Source organism: Caretta caretta, chromosome 8 (assembly GCF_965140235.1).
Source record: "Caretta caretta isolate rCarCar2 chromosome 8, rCarCar1.hap1, whole genome shotgun sequence".
Lineage (NCBI taxonomy): Eukaryota > Metazoa > Chordata > Testudines > Cheloniidae > Caretta > Caretta caretta.
Window position 1 is genome coordinate 96,624,810 of NC_134213.1, and position 21,524 is coordinate 96,646,333.

A 21,524-nucleotide genomic window follows, 5' to 3' on the forward strand; every position below is an offset into this window, starting at 1 on the left:
GGAACACCAAACAGAAAAGATGTAACTGGATCTGCTTCTGTGTACAGACTGCAGGTACCGCTATTTCTGACTGTATAATATGTGTTGTTTGCAGTTCTGCTAACCCTCTTTTGTCCTATGACTGCAGAGGTGTTAACTACCCTCTTCATTTTAAGTGATTTCTTATAACATGTTTAACCCCTTATGCTTAGCAGTGTGTTTCACCTTGTATTTAGCTGTTATGCTCTGGTTACTCTCTCCAGATCTGTAGAAGATCTCCTCTGTGAAGCTCTAAAGCTTGTCTCTTCCACCAGCAGAAGTTGGTCCGATACAAATATTAACTCAGAACTGCATGTACATATCTTCATGGTTTCAAAAACACTAGTGGTGGAGATAACAATGGGAAATGCTGCACCTCATTAAAATAATTAATTAGTCATACAGTATGGGCTAAATTTTCAAATGATCCTAGCACATTAATGACCCACCCGTGGCCTGCGTGCCTAAATGGGAGCTGAATATTTCCAAAAGTTTGGTCGCATTTGTGGGTTGTGAACACTTGAATACCTCAGGCTAAACTAAACTATCCAAAACCTAGCCCTAACTCCAACCCATACAGAAAGAGTCTTCTTTTTAAAATTTTATGCTGCAGCTCTTCTTGGTATTTCTTGTTCTCCCCAAGAGTTGTCTTTCCCTGGCACGTGACCACACTATGATGTTGTCATAGTTACACAGTAGTCAATGTTACAGTTAAGGTTACAAACCTGTTTCAGTGATGACCCTGTTTTCACCTACCTTATAACTTTCTGAAAAATTCACTTTCTGAAAGAGGTTACAGCGCTAAGAGGATCTGAATATTTCAGAGATGAGTTAATAATGGTACAGAAGGCCTCTGTATCCTTATTTCCACTGTAATATAAAATGGCGAATTAAAGGATATTACTTAAGGCTGAGAGGGCTGGTTTTTGAAAAATAGATCTCCAGATTTATGCTGTTCACTAACTATAACGTCTCCAATATGTTGCTGATATAAAGGATTTTTGAATTAATCGTAGCTGGCCAACAACTTTCAATTCATTGTTTGAGATGTGACGCTCTTATTTTTCATTAATAACAGCAAATGCGTTTCATTTTTTCCGGTATTCTAGAGACACCATAATGGTGACTTTTTTGGTTTTCTGGGCTGAGCAGTGGAGCTAAGAGGGGTAACTGGAATGCATTGTGTGTTGACAATCTGAGGGTGTGCAAACAATTAGCAATCTGGAACTACTTGGTAGGTAAAGCAGTCACTTGCTGACTTCTTCATCACTGAAGTGAAACTTGTCAGTTGGGCCAATTGTTCCCTTCTGTGCGGCCAAACGTGCACTTTGTCAGGCCCAGAGAATTGGTTCTGTGTATTAATCCACTCTCTGCACCTTACACCATGCAGCACAGGTCTGTTGTTTTAGATCCTGTGCCCCTCGTGTGCCTAGAGTTCGCTCATGACTTGCTATGGCAATGTATTGACATCAGAAATAGAAAATCATGAAACAGGGGTGGCTGAAACCTTTATGCATTAATGAACTGAAGGGTGGGTTGAATAGTGGGGTTGGAGTATATAGCTTTTCCTTAGAAACCCAGGAAGGATGATGTTGTGGTTAAGGCAATGGGCCCTGACTCTGAAAACCTTGGTTCCATTCCTGGGTCAGCTAAAAATATGTGACTTTAATCTCTCCATAACTCAGTTCATAATACTTCCCTGCCTCTCATAAGACACTTGGTTATTAAGGTGTCTATGCTGTATCAGTATCTATGTAGAAAGCTGAGTGTGGTCAGCTTAGGCCTTCCTCCTTTTAAGTGATATTAATTGAGTACCATGTCACTTGCTGTGGGGGGATGAATCACTTGATTATCTGTTCATTCCCTTGGAGGCATCTGGGACTGGCCACTGTCAGGAGACAGGATACTGGGCTAGCTGGACCTTTGGTATGACCCAATATGACTGTTCTTATGTATTGTGTTTGGGGCTTCTGGATAACACTGATAACTGAAGCCACAGATTCTCTGCATAGATCTCATGGCACTTTTTCATGACCGTAAAGGTTTAGCTTAGCCAAAATAAACTGTCCATCGCTGTGTGCACATCATCTACCACACTCTGCTCCAAAGGAGGCTGACTCTGCATGGCATTGGATGTATCTCTAGTTTGTAGGTGCAACATAAATGTAGCAATTTACTAGGCTTTTATGTTCTTACACCTACTATTTGTTGGGTTTGCCTCACATTTTAAAGGCCAGTGTCACACAGTCAGGTCTTGAAGAGTTGAGAGCTATGAGACACACATTCTCTCTTCCTCCAGGAATGCTTTATACATTCCAGGTTTCCAAGCTAACCCGGTCACAAAAACAAACGATACCCTAGCTCTCTCTTAAGCAGAGGTGTCAAACACTGAGCCCACTTGGTATATTCATATGGCCTACACGGTATATTTAGATTCTGCAGAATCTCAGCTTTCTTTTTTAAAAGTGGTAAGTTTCTAGCTTTCATGGTTGGAGAAGAAGAAGTAATAATAATAATAATCTTCCAACTGTGAGCCATGTGTATCTGCTGAGAATTATCCCTAAGCCTGAAGGCAGCCTGAAACAATGGCTCTGAAAGCACAACCACACAACCTTCAGTGTAATTTGGGTTGTTTTTAACTTTCAAACTTAATGCTGCTGCCTCACGTACCAGCCTTAACTGTTTCGTCCCTGGACCCTGATCATTTTATCACAGGGAATCTGGGAGTTGCTGCAGGAAGTGAAGAATACCTTTCCCAGCTCCAGTTGCAACTCTATGGTTGTCAGTAAGGCCTTCTGGCTTGTAAAGCAATCCCAGCTAGGACTGGGGCTGGGAACTCGAGCTCGCACAAATAGCTCAGCATTTACAGACCAAGCACAGTCAGAGCGTTAGCACCTTCCTACTAGCTAACAATAATACAGACTGCACCTTAGGTTTTATGGTTTCTTTTACTTAATAAGAAGCAGTAGTTTTCACAAAATGAATCACAAAAAAAAATCTGCTCTTGGGACCCAATATTTACACGCCCTGTCTACTGCGATGCTGTTAACAAAGCTCTCGGTGTAGGTCACTTCCAGAGGCAGCATGCTGGGCTAGATGAACCATTGCCTTGTGTGGTGAATCTTCTATTTCACTGTGCTTGAGATTGCACTGGTTTTGCTGTGGCTTGGCCAGAATTGACTGTAACTGGGGTGCTCCAGTCACTCCAAAAGCCTTTCCCATCTGAGTTCTTGCAGCGGACCGCCAGGATGTACACGGTGTCTGGCTTCACATCATAAACATAGTAGCTGGTCTGCTCACCCACATCAGGCTCTTGCTAACATGGAGAAAGAGAAAAAGCTGTTTAAATTACTTTCATTTCACTTCCCAAGAACAACAGTAATTCCTTTCCCCCTTTATTCTTCAATTAGGAGAAATAACTGAGAGGAAGAAAGATGACAATACTTAACACTCAGCATCTTTAAAGCATTTTTACATACATTAAGTTATGCACGCAACAAGGAAACTGAGGCACAGCAAAGTGACTGTCTCAAGGCCATAAAATAAATCAGTGTCAGCACCAGGAGAAGAATGCAGGAGGTCTTGGGACCCTGGACCAATAAACCACACACTGGAAGGACTCACCTGTTTAAATAAATATGTTTCCTTTTTAAACAAATTTTTATTTATTCTCAAAAACCATTGTTTAGAATATTCCATGGTATATGGAATCACAGTCTGTCTTAAAGAGGAGGCACTCATTAAAGAAAACAACTGCGATCTATAGACAGAAGGAAACAGACTTCCATGCAGCCTGAGTTTCAGCTTTGTCTCCTTTGTTTACCAGGGACCTCAACCTATCTAGAAATGTATAGCACACAGAGACATCTAGTGGCTAAATGACATACTGCAAGTAAAATATCGATATAGTTTATAGAGCAAGCACTTGGAAATCTACACTTACAAATAAATTGGTTAGTCTCTAAGGTGCCACAAGTCCTCCTTTTCTTTTTGCGAATACAGACTAACACGGCTGTTCCTCTGAAACCTACACGTACTCTGTGGGGTCTCAGAACTGTTCTTGAAACCATTTTTATTATAGTGTGGCTGTCACATTGGTTGTGTCCACAGCTAATGCATTTGCAGGCAAAACTGTCGAAGACCAGTTAGGACAAAACCCAGGTCAGCATGTCTGAATCTGTCCAACACTGCATAAGTCAGTGGAGCTCCACCCACTTACAGGCTCCAAGACTCACGCAGTTTCTAGCAGGGCTGCTCAAAACTACACTGGCTTGTCATAACTCAAGAGGGGCTGTTATGCCAGCGGAGGGTGCTAGAACACAGCATGCTCCAGCCATACCGGAAGCATGCTCGGGGACACCTCCATACATTGGGCAGGGTGGGGGGCTAGGAAGACACGGCCCAGAGCTGGTTATGCTGGCTCTGTGCCAGCCAAGGACTCCCCTATGCTGGAAGAATCTTTAGCTGCCCAGATAGGGCAGCTTACTGGCCCTTGATGCTGCCAGGGGGGCCGAAAGGGGTAGGAGAGGGGAAGAAAGGGGTGGGAACGGGACAGAATCTGGCCATGAAGTTTGGATCCTGAGTTGGGGTAGTCTTTTCTTCTGAGAGAATCATAGACATAAGAGAGGGTTCGGCTTGTTAGTCCACACTCCTGGCCAATGGCTATACTGTTTCTTAAAAGGGGCATTTCTTTTCAGTCACTTTCAGTGCTCTTCCAGAGTGTATGTGTAACCCAGACACCTCCTGGTTGTGGTGTTCTGTTCCCTCTAGTGGCACGGAGACCACTTAGAGATGAATAAGTAAATTGGTTAGTCTCTAAGGTGCCACAAGTCCTCCTTTTCTTTTTGCGAAGACAGACTAACGCGGCTGTTACTCTGAAACCTGTCTTCTAGAGCCGTAGCTAAGAGCCACGTGGCTTTTAGCTCATGCAGTAAAGGCTCATGCATTTAGCTCCAGAGGTCCCAGATTCGATCCCACCCACCAACGACCAGGGTCTGTCGGTGTTACATATGGTCAAATGCTGAGCTCACAAGTCCATACCCTAGGATACTGACCACAGGGTCAGAGCCATCTCTGATGTAAGCCCAGTGAAGTCCATGAAGCTACACCAGGGATGACACAATTGCTTACTGTTGTGTTTTACTTGTGACACAGTTGCTCTGCTGCTGTTGAACACCCCATCTTCTGAAAGTCCCTAGCCCACGTTCGCGTTTCCCAGGCAGTGTGCAGACTTCTGTGGCACAAGGTTCCTTGCAAACCAGGCATGGTTCCCCAGGGCTTTGGTAAGGAAAGCCCCACGCCTGTTATATTACAGACGCAGCTCATGGAAGGCCAGGAAAGCAAAAGTAACTCACCTCCCGTTCGCCACTCCCCTGTTCTTGGTACTGAAGCTCAAACACCAGTGGGAAATAGGAGGCTGCCACACCAGGTGGGTACCCCCATTCTACAGATAAGTGGGTACCAAATCCAGTGGCCTTCAGGCCCTCTGGTGGTTCAGTTTTAGCTATTAAAAAAAAAAAGGGAGAAGAAGGTGAAAGGAGGGGCTAAACTCACATTGTGGGGACATGGGCGGAGGGTTGGCTACATGCCCATGTGTATGTGTGTGATCGGTGGTTTGTTCATGCTCTAGGGTAAAATTTTTGAAAGCTCCTGAGTGATTGAGATGGCTAGGTCCCATTTCCAAGTGACTTATACACTCCGGAGCCTAAGGCCCATAGGTTTTCAATGAGACTTAGGTGCCTACATCATTTTGAAAATGGGACTAGGCCCCAGATCCTCCAAGGTATTTAGGCACGACTGAAATCAATGAGCGTTAGGTGCCAAAATACCTTTGAGGATCTGGGCCTTGGCACCTAAGTCACTTAGTTGTTTTTGAAGATTCCCCCTCTCCCCGCCCCCCGTCCCAAGAGGAGAAAATCACTAAAACAAATTTATTAGTATCTTCCCCATAGCAAAGAGTAATTAATCTCAGCAGTCTGGACAGGGAGTGCAGCTCCCATTTGAATTTTGGCTAAAGCCAGCATTGTGAGTCTTGTTATTTAAAAGCAAACCAAAGTTTCTTTTGGCTGACAGTAACCAATATAACAGCTTCTCACCAGGAGCCCATGGCCACTAGCAGTAAAATTGCCCTGTGCTATCCTGTCTTAGTGGGCAGCACTTGTGAAACAGATGTTCCTAAAATATCTGCCAGCATCACTGCTCAATGTAGGAGTCCTGCCAGTGCAAGACTGGCCCTGAGGTTTTATGGGGATCCAAAGGAACTCCCCTCCTCCCAAGCCCAACCACCGAAAAAACCCAAGTGGTGGTGATGAGCACCACAAACCACATTGACTTCAGCAAGCTCTTCCCAGAATCTGGCCCCAGTGCTCTTAGTTACATAACTGCACAGGGGCCTATAACTTCACTTCCCCCAAGCAAAGCCCTCGATTCAGGAATGCCCATGTTTAAGTGCTGCTTTCCTGAATCAGGCTGCTTTTCTCAATCAGGCCAAAGTCTTCGAGGAAGTGGGGTGGGGGAAATCCTGAGAAATCTCATTGGCCAATAGACAAGAGCCCTCCATGTTACTAAGAGTAAGTCTCACTGGGAAGAAAGTCTTTAATGTCATTCTTCTAGGTACAATAGGGCAGAGAAGTATTATGACAGAGTAATCTACTCTATGTGCTTCTCAATCTGGAGGTGATTTTCCTGCTCCTCCGGCTGTAGTGTGTTCTACAGTTGCTGGTTTCTGGAGCTGCCTCCCGGAGCGAGGAAGGGAAGAGGCTGTTTGCTGAGGGATCAGAGGGGAGAGATTTGTGTGTCCGAAGAAAGAACCCCTCCCTTCGGGAAGACAAACCGGTCTCAGTGCAGAAGTAACCAGGGCAGTCCCTGGATGGAAATGTAAGAATGGCCATACATCCATATAAGAACTGGACCAACAATGGTCCAGCTAGTCCAGGCAGTGGCTGGTGCCAGATGCTTCAGTGGGAAGGAACATAACAGGGCAATTTTTGAGGAATCCATCCTGTTGTCCAGTCCCGGCTTGTGGCAAAAAGAAAGACTCCGCTCCTATCGCACACTTGCTCTGTGTATGTTTGTGTGTGTGTGTGTGTGAGAGAGAGAGAGACAGAGAGAGAGATTTGACTCCTATTGCACACTCACTTTGTGTGTGTGACGACTCTCTCAGACTCTGTATGTGAGAGAGAGGCTCCTATCACACACTTGCTCTGTGTATGTTTGTGTGTGTGTGAGAGAGAGAGATTTGACTCCTATCACACACTCACTTTGTGTGTGTGACGACTCACAGACTGTGTGTGTGAGAGAGAGAGACTCCTATCGCACATTTGCTCTGTGTGAGAGAGAAAAAAACTCTACTCCTATCATACACTGTTTCTGTGTGTGTGTCATGCTCTCTCTCTCCCCCCCCCCCCTCCCAAACCTGGCCTTGAATCAAGCAACAGCCACCAGCGGAGGAAAAGGCTGAGCTGTTTCACTCTGCAGCTGGGGGGATGGGTAGTTCATGCTGCTGTAGGCTGAACAAAAAGGGGAAAAAAAGGCAGTTTATAGTGAGGAGAAGCTAGCAGCAAAGAGATGGGAGAGAGGGAAACTGGAGGCAATGTCGGAGCATTTTAACCACCACTGCCCTTGAAGGAGGCCCATTACATTCAGGAGCTGCCACCCACCCCCTGCTTGGGAGTTAACATGCTGTCCAAACAAAAAATATGGGAAGAAACAGCTCTAGTCATGGGCCTGTCACTGCAGCACATTTCTCAGTGTCAGGGGACTGGATTAGCACACAGCAGAGCCCCAGCTGTATTTCATTACTGCTGGGTCTTGCCTGTGTAGATGAGAACAATCCGTATTAGAATCATGTTTCAGTCCTTAAAAGACATGGCTAGTGACCTGGCTTAGAGCCATCTACAAGGTGGTTGGGGCATGCTGCGTTAGATCCCGGTCCCCTGACACTGTTCAGAAGGGACCTTTATCAGACATCGCCCTGCTCTGAATGTTCAGAGGCTCTAAGCTCACAGGTATGACATGCTGGCTTTCTAGAGTCTCATCCAATTGAAATCTGACTCATCCTGGCCCTTCCACAGGACACTCCTTGATCAGTTTACTTCCTGCTATCTCTGTGTTCTGCCTTAAACACAAGGAGGAGGGGCCTGGTTCTCCGACTCTGGAGCTGCTGCTGCATGGGAGTAGCTCCCCATCGATTTCAGGGGAAGCGGCTCACAGGCAGGGGCGCAGAGCTGAGCCAGTGGCAAACAGCACATTCACGCTGCAAGAACCACGCTGCATCGAAATGGAACAGGGCAGGTTTTATGGCACCCGCACAGAGTTAGAGATATTGCACTCCTGGGCCAGTAATCCTCATTTGTCCCAACCCCTCCCCTCCAAAAAGTAATTGTGCTGTGGGAACCATTGTGGGGAAGGGAAAATAAGAAAGTAAAGCGTAGCTGCAGCAGGGCAGGAATTGGGAGGCTGTGTTAAATGCAGCATGCTGTCTAGAGGGATGGGGAGAGAGCAGATACCGGGTGAAGGCCAAGATAAAGCGAGTGGGATGCCTCGAAGTGTAAAAAGCCCTGTAAGGAAGGGGTCTGCACAGCACCTGCCCCTGGATGGAATCACATGAGACAAGGGAGGCCCAGAGGCTTTGCCCCGTGGCTCGATGCCCCCTCTCCTGTTCAGCACCAGAGACCATTGGAGCTACACTGTTGGCTGAAGCTCCTTTGTTTATAATTAGAGGAGCAGCAACACTGGGATCTGACCTTCCCTGGGTTTTTGTTCACATTGTGAATGTTAAAAGCAGAGAGTGCGCCTGTGGGGGGGTTGTGTTCACACTGGGCGTGGGTCCACACCAGGAAAAAAAAGTGGTGTTTTACCATGTGTTAGTTAGCATGTATTAAAACCCCACCACGGACAAGGCAGTTGGTAGTTTTCACACGTTAGCATGCTGAGGTTTGACCTGCTAAGATGTGAAAACTGAAAACTGGCTTGTACGCCCCAAGATTTTAACTCATGTTAATTATGATGGCTTAGCTAACGCATGGTAAAAACACCTTTTGTCCAAGTGAAGACAAGGCCTACCTGGTCAGGAATAGCCAGCCCCTGGCCTAAATAACAGCATTCTCTACAAAGGGCGTTTGAAAGCTTCAGTCATAACTATCCCTTGCGACACCAAGGTGAAGTTGTATTATTCCTACTTGATAGATGGGGGAACAGACCCAGGACGTTTGGTTTGCATATGGGCACAGAGGGAAGCAATATCACAATTTTTTCTGGCTCCCAGTCCTCAACTAAGGGGGGAGGGACACCTCAGTGGTTTGAGCATTGGCCTGCTAAACCCAGGGTTATGAGTTCAATCCCTGAGGGGGCCATTTAGGGACCTGGGGCAAAAATTGGGGATTGGTTTTGCTTTGAGCAGGGGATTGGACTAGGTGACTCCTGAGGTCCCTTCCAACCCTGACATTCTATGATTCTAAGACCACTGGAGCATGACACCTTCCTCTCAGGCCGGGGTCGGCAACCTTTCAGAAGTGGTGTGCCAAGTCTTCATTTATTCACTCTAATTTAAGGTTAGTATGCCAGTAATACATTAACGTTTTTAGAAGGTCTCTTTCTATAAGTCTTTAATATATAACTAAACTATGGTTGTATGTAGAGTAAATAAGGTTTTAAAAATGTTTAAGAAGCTTCATTTAAAATTAAATTAAAATGTAGAGCCCCCCGGACCGGCGACCAGGACCCGGGCAGTGTGAGTGCCACTGAAAATCAGCTCACGTGCCACCTTTGGCACGCGTGCCGTAGGTTGCCTACCTGTGCTCTAAGAGCTTGATCCAAGCCTATTAATGTCATTAAGAGTCTCTCCGTCAACTCCAGTGGGCTCAGGGTCAGGACACAAATGTGAATATTTGCTCTAATTTCCTCTCCACCATAAAAACGATTAAACAAAGAAGCAACCACCCAAACACGCCCTGCCACGCACACCCCACACACCAATGTCTTCAGTGTTAACAATCAGCTTCTCTGACATCTGGTTCCCAGCTTCCACCCAGATTTCATAGGTCCAGTACAGGCACAGGTTGGTGCGGCTGAAATAGCAGGAGTTGGGGCCACTGGTGACATAGTCTTTGCATTCTTCGGCTTCTGTTACTCCCCTAAACCAAGTGAACAAAGAGTGAGGAGACCGTCCCACCCAGAGATCTCTATGCAGGAAGACACACGATGCCCTCCCACCCCACTGTCCCCTGCACTTTGGGCATGTTCCCAAAGGCAGCTTCTTTTTAAAGCTGCGATTTTTCTGGGTTTGCTCTTTAGGCATGTGGAAATCTCTAGGTAGTTAATTTTTCAACCCATCGCACTGCTGATGGAACCTGCATGTGCTTTGTCAACCACTGGGACGTCCATTCGGATGCTTGGAAAGGTGCACTTGGTGTGTCCAGCTGCAAACACCCCAGCGCCTTTTGCCGAGGTATGCCGCACGTTGTGCTGCTGGAGAGGCTGAAAGAGTAGCTAGCTCAAAGGCCATCGCATTAGTGTGTGTGATTTAGATACACACTTAACAAGAGCTGGTGTGACTTCTTTCTAACCACAGCATTCTAAAGGAGTAATCCAGACACCTGCAGTAACACCAAGAAGGCCAATGCTGGAGAATTTATCTCTGTGGGTGGAAAGGTACTTAGACAATTATTTTGATTCCCACCCGCCATCTGAGGGGACAGTACAGTGCAGCTACTAAAATAAATACTGCAGCCCACACCACTCACAATACATTAGAATAAAGGGAAAGAGGGGGAACTCTGTGCAGGGAATTATATAATGTCAAAAGAAGAGAGTTACATCCCCTTTGCTGGATGCCGTGGAGTCCCCATAAACATGCAGTAATTCAAGGCTCGTGTTTCATAGCTGGGACAAAGTTTTCACCCAGTTTTACTTACCTCCTCTTATAGCTGAGGTGGAATGTTGTATTGGATGCAGCACCATCCTGTGGAGTCCAGTGGCATGACATGCACTTTGGATAAAGCACTAAGCACCGCAGGTGTAAGGAGGAAGAAGCTCCTAGAGAGTGCAAGGGGAGAATGGAGTGATATATCATCAAACAGATCAATGGCCATTTTCATTATGCCACTGGAACTAGGGAGCATCTTACTGGTAATCTTCAGAATGCTCTACGTAGGGAGGAGTTAACATTCAAAAAAGCCACAATAATCTTACTGCACTTCATCTTGCATATCCCCCGAATATACATCTATACCCACAGGGGGAACGTTGCCTTTTTACACAGCCTAAACCGGAGATCGTCTCTGCCTAGCCTTCATCACAGCCAGGCTGTCTTCCCCTCCAGCCTCTAGTTAGGTGTCTCGTGGAGTGATAATTCTAAGACACTATTTTCAGGGGCTTATAATTTAGCTGTAAAATTTGCTCCAGGCTGGACCTTGGCAGGCACAGTCTCCACATGGGGTTTGTTTTGTTCTAACTCTAGAAGCAAACATCTGTTTACCTATCTTGATGGATAAGAGTGCAAAAAAAGTATCACTCCGGTTGTTTTTCTGCTATACTTAAAACGAACATTTTATGTATTTGATGTGTTTATTTTTGTGCAGGCCCTGGGTCCATATAATGGAAAAGTAGCATTTGCTATCTGGGGCAGGAGGAAGCCAATGAAAGCCACAAAGGTATTTTATTTAGCCATGTGGCTCTCTGCACATACATGCTATGTTTATCTTCCCCCAGTGACTGTGAACACCTGGATTAAGGCCTCAGGATCTTGATACACATATTGCTATTTTACACCTATTTGTGGAGCTCTGACCCCCTTTGCACCTCAGGTAACAGAAACAGCGGCCAATACCCAGCCCCATCTGCCTGGCCTTCCCACTGCCCAGAACCCTTTCTTGTAGCTTTGACCCTGCAAGTCCTTGCCCATCATGCAGCAGGTTGGTGCACTCCAGCGCAAATGGAAGCTACGTGTCCAGGCAAGTCAGGCTGAGTACTAAGAATACTGCAGGGCAGCAAGCTCCAAGCCCTTGGTGTGCTTGCTCCTTTACTTATATGCACACGCAGGGCAGGCTGTGGTCAGAGACCTGGGTCCAAGCATGACCCATCATGCTAATGAGCTGCTGACCTGCATGTTTCCCACTCTGGCTTTGCTCCTGCTGTTAGGCAGGATAACATGGCAGCTGCACAGCGCTTATGTCATCCAGGATCAGTCTCCTCACACTGTCTGGCCTGCTCATCGCTTTCCACCTTCTGATTATAGACACAACACCCCATATCTGCCCTGTGCTGGGATCAAGCCCTCTGTCACTAGCAAGACTTCACTGAATATTACCCACACTGGGATTTAGCGTCGGACACAATGTTGTAAGCTCTTCGGGGGCAGGGCAGGGCTGCGTTTGTGCAGCACCTAGCACTGTGGGGCTGGGTCTATCATTGGGATCCTGAGGTGTGGCTGCAATACAAATAATAATAGAATGATCACATCCCTATGATTAAACTGATCTCAATTGCAAGCAACGGCTAATAGCTGTGAATTCACCCCTCTTTTGCTTCTTAGTTTACGGTGCATAGATCTTGTATTTTACCTTTCGGTGCCAGGTGCCTGCCAGAGATCCTCATTATTACAGCCCAGATGAGGAAGTAGTAGTTAAGCATCCCTGCCATCTGGAGAAACATAATGGATTGAGCATATGGACAATTAAAAATGCAACGATATATTGAGAGATCTGTCTCTAGCTTATTTTAAACATCCAGGGCTTCAGCTTCCTGATGATACCATGCACTGGAAGAAGCAAGCGCTTCTTGCTCCCCTCTGTGATTTGGTACATGATCCATGAAAAGAAAAACTCAAGGACCGGCTAGGGTTTGGTGGCTCACTCACAGGTAGCTGACACATTGGATGGGTCAGACGTCCCCCTGACGCCTGTCGGGGGCTTAGGTGGAGAACCAGTGTGGTTGGTGATGACTCTCTCTTATGGTTATGAGAGGCATTCTCTTTGTTTGAGCAACTGGCCCTTTACACTGTGGCCTGTTGGTCAGAGCAGAGGCCTGGGAGTTAGGACTGCTAGGGTCTGCTCCCAGCTCTAAGAATGACTTGTGATATGCCCTTGGGGAGCCCCATAATTGCTCTGGTCACCCTTCTTCAAAAATGGTTGTACTGGTACTGGGGTGGTAGGGAGCACCATTGATTATTGCCTTCCAAGGCATTGAGATGCCCAGCTGAAAGGCGCTCCCTGACTACACACAGGATAATGGAGCATGAGTTATGTTTATTGAGCAGAAAACTGAAGCCTCCTAATAGTGCTAAGGTTCAGCCACGTCAGTGCTGAGGTTCACAGTAAAGGGGGGGATTGAGTTCACAGGGGAGAGAGCTCTCTGTTCCTTGGTGGATGGTTAGGCACATAAAATACTGTGCAGGGTTTTCCTCTCTTTAATTGCTAGCTATGTTCTCTGTGAGCAATGAGTTCCACAGGTTAATGTGTACAGTGACCCAGCTGCTGCTGCCTTGGGATCATTTCATCATTGGAAATGAGAGCAGATTGGCTGGACTTGTCCCATAGGTGCTCTCAGTGTTCGAGCTGAAGCTGTGCTAGCAACAACCTTGTCCAGAAAACCAGCAGGTTGTAGCAGGCTTTCCCAGAGCAGTCTGGAAAGGGGATTTTTATCCTGACATCTGTGCTGCTCAGCCCATGCTTTGGACAAAGCCTCAGGTCTGTTGCAGCACATTATTTATGTGGCAGGGACCCTGGAATCATGTGACATTGGCCTTCCCTCTCCCAGGGCTTCTCCCTCACTGCCTCCTCCCTGCTCAGTTCCAAGCAGTGCAAGGGTTTAGAATTTGGGCTAGTGAAAATTCATCTTAAGATAAATATTGGCCTGTGGGAAAACTGCTTGGCCATTTTAATGTTTACAGCTTCATAGCACTAGATGTTTATCCATTCAAGGCGTACTCTATGTATGGAGATTATTGGTTTGTATATAATAATTTCTAATTGGCAAGGATTATCCCATAATCTGGTCTAACTGACAGAGCTCATAGGCACTGCCTCGTGGTCTGACAGCATAGGATTTAAAGACAGAAACTCCTGCAGTATAATCCTGGCACTCCCTCAATGTCCTTGGGCAAGTCACATCACTTTTCTGCCTCAGTTTTCCCCCTTCCCCCATAAAATGAAGCTAATACCTGCTTACGCACCTCATGGGGATGTTGTGTGGGTTAATGTCTGTAAAAGGCCTTGAAGATGAACCAGTGTATCTGCACCTGTGCGAGAACTGCTTTTAATATATATTTAAACAGGCCTTTTTAATACTGGAGCCTTCCTGTGCTTCATTTGCCATGGGTGATCTTGCTTGTACCATGGGCGCCCACAGGAGTGGGGCTCATAAATAATCAATGATAGTATAACTGAAATGGTGAATAATACTAGTGGGGTGGATGGGAGTCCAGGACATTGCACTCATTCTGTACAGTGGGCCAAATTCCAGGCTTAATGATGCTCCATGGGCTGGGTTATAAATGGAGGACCCCTACTACCCTCAATCCAGCTTCAGAGTCAACAAACCAATAAGACTAATGTTGAACAGGGGAGTCAACACTTCTGAGAGCTACTGTTTAGGCTGCCTGAAGCAGACATTCACAGAATATCAGGGTTGGAAGGGACCGCAGGAGGTCATCTAGTCCAACCCCCTGCTCAAAGCAGGACCAATCCCCAATTGGGGCCCCAGATCCCTAACTGGCCCCCTCAAGGATTGAACTCACAACCTTGGGTTTAGCAGGCCAATGCTCAAACCACTGAGCTATCCCTCCCCAACAACTGCATCAGTTATCCTCAGTTCTTCCCAACCAGGAATGAAATGAAAAAATTAGATTCTGCAGGCTCTGAGGAGGGCCACAAATACATCAGGTGGGCTGGGTGTCCTCCCTTCCCTATGCATTGGTGTTCTTCAGTGACCTGAAGAGGAGCTCAAAGTAAGCCCAAAAGCTTGTCTCTCACTAACAGAAGCTGGGCCAATAAAAGAAATTACCTCACCCTCCTTGTCTCTCTAATATCCCTGCCCTATGTCCTAAATGGATAGTCACAAGTATGTCCTTAAGCATCATCCAAATGCATAGGGTTTTAAGGAAATATGCAGCGCACAGCTGGTTAATAATGTATTATCACCATCTAGTGTGGTTCTGAGCCTGCAAATTGTTCAGCCACAGGATTCCCAGTGCAGACAGTGAGCATTCTGTGCATGGAGAGCTTGCAGGACCAGGCTCTTGATGGAGAATACTTTTGAAGTCTTTTAAAAAAGAAATTACAGCACCTGTCTACTGCCCCATTGCAACTAATGTGGAATGTCTTAACTCTGTACTTCCTGTCTGACCTGAGTAATTGGCAGAAGATTAAAGCTCTCGTTGGGCATCACTGCCTTGGGGAAATCACTTGTAAATACCTCCCATTTGGTGACCCCTAGTCATTCCAAAGACAAATTATTTAGCTAGGGATAAAAATCAGCCCTGGCAAGGCTGCTTTAGCTGTAACCAGAAGAGGATGAACTCAGCTCTTCTCCCTGCCATTCAGTTCAAGAAGCATCAGAATGATAAGCAATAACAGGAAAGAATCTCTTACTTACCTCAGGAGAAGGTCTCCAGTCTCCTTTCACTTGTTGCAATGAGTCTATATTCACCCTGCAGGTCAGTGTTGGCTCACACTATTGGTGGGCTGGGTTTAATTGCAGGGGTGCAGGAGGAAACAAACATCTTCTCCAGACTATTTTTAGTACTCGATTTTTTTCAAATTTCCTCTTTAAAAAGGGAACAAAATTGGTTCAAAGGAAACCAACTTGCCCAGAACCATTCTCATGAAGAGCGCCACCTGTGAAGTTCTCTTGGTTCTTTTAATCTAACAGGACTTCCCCTCATTAGAACAAAGACTTGCGGAGAGTCCCTGGCTTTAGGAAGTGCCTAGCTGGCACTCTGGCTGGCCCACTTTCACACAACTGCTACAAAACAAAACCAGAAGTAGAAAATGACCAGCAATTTACAGGAATTGCACTGTAAGTCTAGTGCATTAACCCCCTGTGTCACAGATGCCACTTGCTGAGGGTCTCCTAACAGGGAGCGTTATTTGTCAGGTAATTTTACTTGGCAGGAAAAGGGATGATTATGCATGGTTTTCCCTTCGTGGGTGTCAAATTGATTGTGTGGAGTGGGTTGAATTCCACATTTAGTCATAGCCCATAAACGGAAGCATAAATCTGGAACTCCATACCCACCTCCATCCACAGCAGAACACCTACTAATGTCAGTAAGAGGTTTGCGTGGAGCTCAAAGAGGGAATTGGGTCTCTATAAAGTAACTAAATGTTTAGATAGTTATTTTTTAAGTAGTCCATTGCCACATTCACTATCACTCAGTGGGAAAGCATACTCCTGGGTGGGCCCACTGCTATTTCTGCCCTTTTATTTCTCTTCCTTCCCCAACCTCCTTTCTGTCTCTCTCTATTCTTCTCTCTGCATTTCCTTCCCTCCTTCTACTCCCAGTTCCAACCTCTCCCCCACCTGGAATTTTTTCCCATCACCAATGTTATCAGTAACACAATTGTTAATGTTGACATGAGACTGTCATCATTTTAGACAACACTCCAATGAGATCAATAGGGGGCAGAGAAGTTCACGTGTCCAAGAAACGTTCTTTCAGGCTGACTGCAGAATCAGGCAGGCATTGTGACATCACTTTACCCTTGGTTTGCATTGGAAAGGTTTCCTTCATAAGCATGAGGAATTTTTTTATTTTCAGTTTAAATAAAAGCTGAGATTCTGCCCAGTCTGAATGCGTTATGGAGGCCAAATGAACACACCAGGTGGGTTGAGTCTGACCCACCAGCTGTATGTTTGATGCATATGTTGCACTTGAACTTAAAATCTGGTTTTACTCTGAAAAGCAACATTATCCAAAGGCCATTAATGGGGCTCCATGTATATTGTCAAATGTGCTCAATTTACAGATAAAAATAAGCTTTTTCTAACTGCAGCCATGGAAAGTCACTCTAGCTAAGGTAAGTTATTTTCCCCTCTCCCACCTATCACCATGATGCATAAAGGTGCTGTAAGCCATAGTTAGCTCTATCACCTTTGGGTTGCCTCGTTGTAACTGATTGGAATTTAATTGGAATGATTGTTTACAACAATGGTCCTCAACCAGGAGTACACCTACCTTTGGGGGTGCTCAGAGATCTTCCAGGGGATACCTCAACTCACCTAGATATTTGCCTAGTTTTACAACAGGCTACATAAAAAGCACTAGCGAAGTCTGTACAAACTAAAATTTGTTTATACTGCTCTGTATACAATACACTGAACTGTAAATACAATATTTATATTCCAATTGTTTTATTTTATAATGATATGGTAAAAAGGAGAAAGTCAGTAATTTTTCAGTAATAGCATGCTGTGACACTTTTGTAGTTTTATGTCTGATTTTGTACATTTTTAAATGAGGTGAAACTTGGGGGTACCCAAGACAAGTCAGATTCTTAAAAGGGGTACAGTAGTGGGGAAAGAGTGAGAGCCACTGGTTTACACCAAGAAACCAGCTCACTTTCCCTTAAGTGGGGAACTTTAAGTAAAAACAGAAGTGGAGCTGATTCTGAGTGTACACAGGGAGCAAGTCTCCTGGCTGAGCCAGGGCCATTTGTACTCAGGCAGTTCTCTGGGTAGAACTGCACTTCATATTGCCTAAAATAATCGTTCAAGAAAAAAAAAAAAACACAGCTTGGGCACCCCAGAGACAGTTCTGCCTCGAGTCGCACTTTCACTGCCTCAGCAAAGAAGAGTTTGCGGCCTCCCTGCACTTTCTATTCGATCTTTGCTCACCTTCCAAAATCGCCACACAGTTCAACACAACTTGGTCAGGTTGGACCAAGGACTGGAGCCCAGCTAGAATATCAACAGAGTTGTGTGGGAAAAAGCTCTCTCCATGGTTGGAAGTTTCTAATGTTTGTGATTTCAAGTTGAATGCATACATCTAACAGAAAAAGTGAGTAAAATTGACCTGAATCAAAAATGGAGCTGGAAACCAAGCCATGGCCTTTCTGGAATAAAACCTAAGGACTAATGCAGAGCCTGTTGATCCTGAACTGCCTTCATGCCAGTCCAGCATACTGTTGACATGCTACTGTGTCAGCATGGTTTTGAGTGTTTAACTTGTGTCAATTGGGTCCAGTTACCTGTGAGAAGTGGATTGTGGTTTAGGCACTCTGGGTAGCAACAAGCAGACCAAGCGTTAGGTCTTCACTGAGCTATTACTCCCCTAATGATCAGTCATACATCCACCCCTAATGCTCTAGAACACACTGTTACTCATTGCATTGCAAATAGCCATCTTCCAACATCTGACTCAGTCATGTTTCCAGCCCACCCATCTCTAATTTTAAATGAATGTCTGTATTACACTATTCTAAATTAGGGAGTCATTGCTTTGAAATGAATAAAAAGAATTGAGTAGTTTAAGGTGTCTGGAGAATGCAGTGCTGGGCAAAGGCCGTGACCCCATGAAGTTTGGAGTGGAGTGCTGCTTCAGCTTTTAATATCCATGGAGACAAAAGGAGCTGGCAGATACAACTGGGTGGATAATCATTTCTCTCTCATTTTCTTGGAGGAGGGGATCTGAATGTGGACTGTTGTGAACACCTAACTTACAGTCGCTCCACATGCACCAACCATCTTGACTCAGTGGCACTTTGTGAGACAGACACCAATACAAGTACTGACCAGCAGTGATTAGGAGAGGTACTTCCTGAAGCAACTTGACATTACGATGACATGTTGGACTCCTTGCCCCATCACACTTCCGGGGCCACCAATATAGAAGTTTCCCTTTTCCCAGTACTTGGCCATCTCTAGTCTTTTAGTTTCATCTCATTGATTACGTTCTGTGACCAGCCTGCACGCAGTCAGAACACACAGCACAGCAGAGAGAGACTGTGTCTGCCACAGCCTCAGGAACAGCATGTGTATCAAGAACATGACTCATGGCACTAAGGCAATTGGAGAAAAGACAACGCTTCCACTAATTAATACCTGGAAACACGTGCTGGTTAAAAATAATCTGTTTATTGCTTAAAAAGTTGTTCACATAATTGCTCTAAAGTATTAATATTTAGTCTATTGTGGGGGGTAAGAGCCTTTATGAAAGGTTGATTTACTCTCCCACTGAATTATACTTAGAGATTTCATTACACGCTTTCCTCACATTGGTACACACAAAAAACAAGCACCACGCTTAAATAAATCAGGAAGTAGGAGTTGATGTTTAAGGTGAGATGCTCATTGAATACCCAGCAAAGAAGTGTCATAGCAAATACAGGTGCGGCCTCGTTTACCTGAAGGCCTAGGGAGACATTGAGGTTTTGGGATGCAGTGGGATAAAGCTGGCCAGCCAACACAGACTATGGTCTGAGTCCCCAACTCTGGAATACAGTGAAGAAAAGCCCCCTCACTTTGCTAAGCAGTTAGCTCTGGGAATACCTGGGTATTACTGCAGGGAACATGACTTTGAACTTGAGTTAACTAGAGCTGTCAGTCATCACCTTCACTTCTGATTGTAAACTCCCACCCCTTCTGACTGGCCCTGAACATCATTGCTCCTTTCTGATAGTTCCGCTATGCTCATGGCTCCTGGAAGAGACAGGGAGTCACACTGAGGGCTGGTCCACGCTACCGCTTAAGTTGATGTAATTTATGTCGCTCAGGGGCGTGAAAAAGACACACACGCACATCCCGAGTGACGCAAGTTACCGCGACTTAAGCGCTGCTCACACTGGCGCTGTGTCGATGGGAGATGCTCTCTCGCCAACATAGCTTCTGCCTCTTGCGAAGGTGGAGTAATTATGGGATGGGAGAGCGCTCTCCCAGTTGTGCTACAGTAGCAAAGCTGCACCAGTGCAGCCACCCTGATGTAACACTGTCGTGTAGACTTGCCCTCAGATGTGACAAATGGGGGTGCAAGTGATGTGTGGTTCTGCCAGTGCAAGCTGATACAAGGTACATGCTGAACAGCTGATGTAACTTACATTCTGTGGGACCAGAAGAGTGGGTTTGTCGCAGGAAAGGCAATCAACAAGAAAGCATAAGGCACAGTAGGGGAGGCCTATGTACTTTTCCTGCTACAACCCCACCCATTCTGCTCCCTCAAATGTCCACTGACTCACAGATGATTAATTTACACCACCGCTTACATCTCCACTGAATTTGCCCCAGACACCATCCTGAGATATCTTGTCCTTACAATGGCAGAGTGATTAACATTACCAGTGCTCCTGCACTCTTAAAACACAAGGAATTCTCAATCCCACTATGTGGCATAGGCACGTGAATCCCATGTCCATCATCAGGCACTCTGAGTCACTTCTTATGGTTTTGTAAAAGCGCACTGACTGGGAGCGCACCAGTTTTCACTTGTGCTCGGGTTTCAGGTTTGTGCTTTAATGTGAAGACTAGGGCTCGCACTGTCCTGCGATATGGTGCATTAATGAGACGGGAAGAGAGATGAAAAGCTTCTCGCTCAATATTTTCAGCCAGTGGGTGATCAATCTGAAAACAGCAAAGTGTAAAATTAGATCCTTATGTTTAATAAGGAGACCAACTGATTGAAATTGGAGTTCGGTGGTTTTCAGAGTTTCTTCATTAATCAGCTCAAATTCAAGGAAATCTACTTCCCATCACATGTGAAACAGGAAGAGCAGTTTAATTCCACCCAAGCAATTAAGGAACAAGCAACTTGGTCAGTCGCAGGGAACTCATTCACATCTCCAGCTAGGAGGCAATGCTTTGCCCTCACAACAGGACACTAATCTGCAACCAGCTTTGGGTATCAAGTTCAACTGCAATTACAAACTACAGTGCATTGTCTCCATAAATCTCACATTTGATCTTTCTGATATAAGGCACCTTGAATACTATTTTCAGCTCGATCCTAAAAGCAATTTTAAGACACTCCAAATACTTGGGAGCTTTGCCTGGTGCTATAAAGGGAAATGCAGGCTGTGTGTGTGGAAGGAGGTGTAATTAAGAATGCAGAAAGGGATTTGCTAAATGTTAATTATGAAGTTATGTGCCAAGATCTGTAATTTGGCACAGCTTAGAAATGTAAGAAATAAACAATAAAGGAAGAAATGAAACCTCCACTGCCCACCACACTTTTAATTTCACTTTTGCCTTTAGTGATGGGGATGGGGAATCTCCCACACTTTTGCAGTTGGGAGACTCCAAAACATTGGAGTGTTATTAGAGTATTATTCACCCCCCAAGTCCTTGCCCCATTTTATCCCCCCTCTGCTACCCATCTCCCAGTTGCCCATGTCTTTGTACATCCCCTGCTGACCCACTTAGTCCTTGTACTCTGTCCCCACCTGCAGATTCCCCTCTCCATTGTTCTTGTACTCCCAATTCTTGTACTCCCTCCTTTCCTCGTGACTGTCTATACAGCCAACTGACCCATGCTGAAGCAAACCACACCTCTCTGATGATAGCTGCATTCTGAGGAGATT

General features: G+C 45.5%; 2 protein-coding genes and 1 long non-coding RNA gene across 6 annotated transcripts in view; 1 reads left to right on the top strand and 2 right to left on the bottom strand.

Moving 5' to 3' along the window:
* The window catches only part of LOC125640907 (uncharacterized), a 27,960-nt gene continuing 6,436 nt past the window's right edge, over window positions 1-21,524 (top strand). Inside the window, exon 1 of the long non-coding RNA XR_007357934.2 lies at window positions 1-54. This is a non-coding gene — a long non-coding RNA (uncharacterized LOC125640907). The remainder of the gene's footprint in view (window positions 55-21,524) is intronic.
* On the bottom strand, window positions 2,948-15,763 carry LOC142073126 (cytokine receptor-like factor 1). 2 transcript variants are annotated; one of them, XM_075131982.1, is made up of 6 exons: window positions 15,610-15,763; window positions 12,579-12,657; window positions 10,932-11,052; window positions 9,991-10,151; window positions 5,373-5,521; window positions 2,948-3,334 (listed from the first exon to the last, which is right to left on the bottom strand). In XM_075131982.1, exons 2-6 carry the CDS (start codon window positions 12,655-12,657, stop codon window positions 3,149-3,151), a joined length of 696 nt encoding a protein of 231 aa, XP_074988083.1. In that variant the 5' UTR covers window positions 15,610-15,763; the 3' UTR covers window positions 2,948-3,148. The 2 variants fall into 2 exon arrangements, with proteins under 2 accessions (XP_074988083.1, XP_074988084.1); XM_075131983.1 differs by lacking the exon at window positions 15,610-15,763 and adding an exon at window positions 14,189-14,250.
* The window catches only part of TCEANC2 (transcription elongation factor A N-terminal and central domain containing 2), a 12,166-nt gene continuing 9,712 nt past the window's right edge, over window positions 19,071-21,524 (bottom strand). For all 3 annotated transcript variants that reach the window (XM_048860021.1, XM_075131834.1, XM_048860023.2), the window contains exon 5: window positions 19,071-20,568. In XM_048860021.1, coding sequence (XP_048715978.1) covers window positions 20,380-20,568 — 189 coding nt within the window. In that variant the 3' untranslated portion in view covers window positions 19,071-20,379. The remainder of the gene's footprint in view (window positions 20,569-21,524) is intronic.

What these genes read in the sequence shown, in the direction of transcription:
- LOC142073126 (XM_075131982.1), bottom strand. Translation starts at nt 12,657, where the DNA reads ATGGCAGGGATGCTTAACTACTACTTCCTCATCTGGGCTGTAATAATG. An exon ending in CACCTCAGCTATAAGAGGAG is followed by an intron (nt 10,152 to 10,931) that starts GTAAGTAAAACT and finishes CACTTGGTTTAG; the next exon opens with GGGAGTAACAGAAGCCGAAG. An exon ending in TGTTAACACTGAAGACATTG is followed by an intron (nt 5,522 to 9,990) that starts GTGTGTGGGGTG and finishes TTTTTTTAATAG; the next exon opens with CTAAAACTGAACCACCAGAG.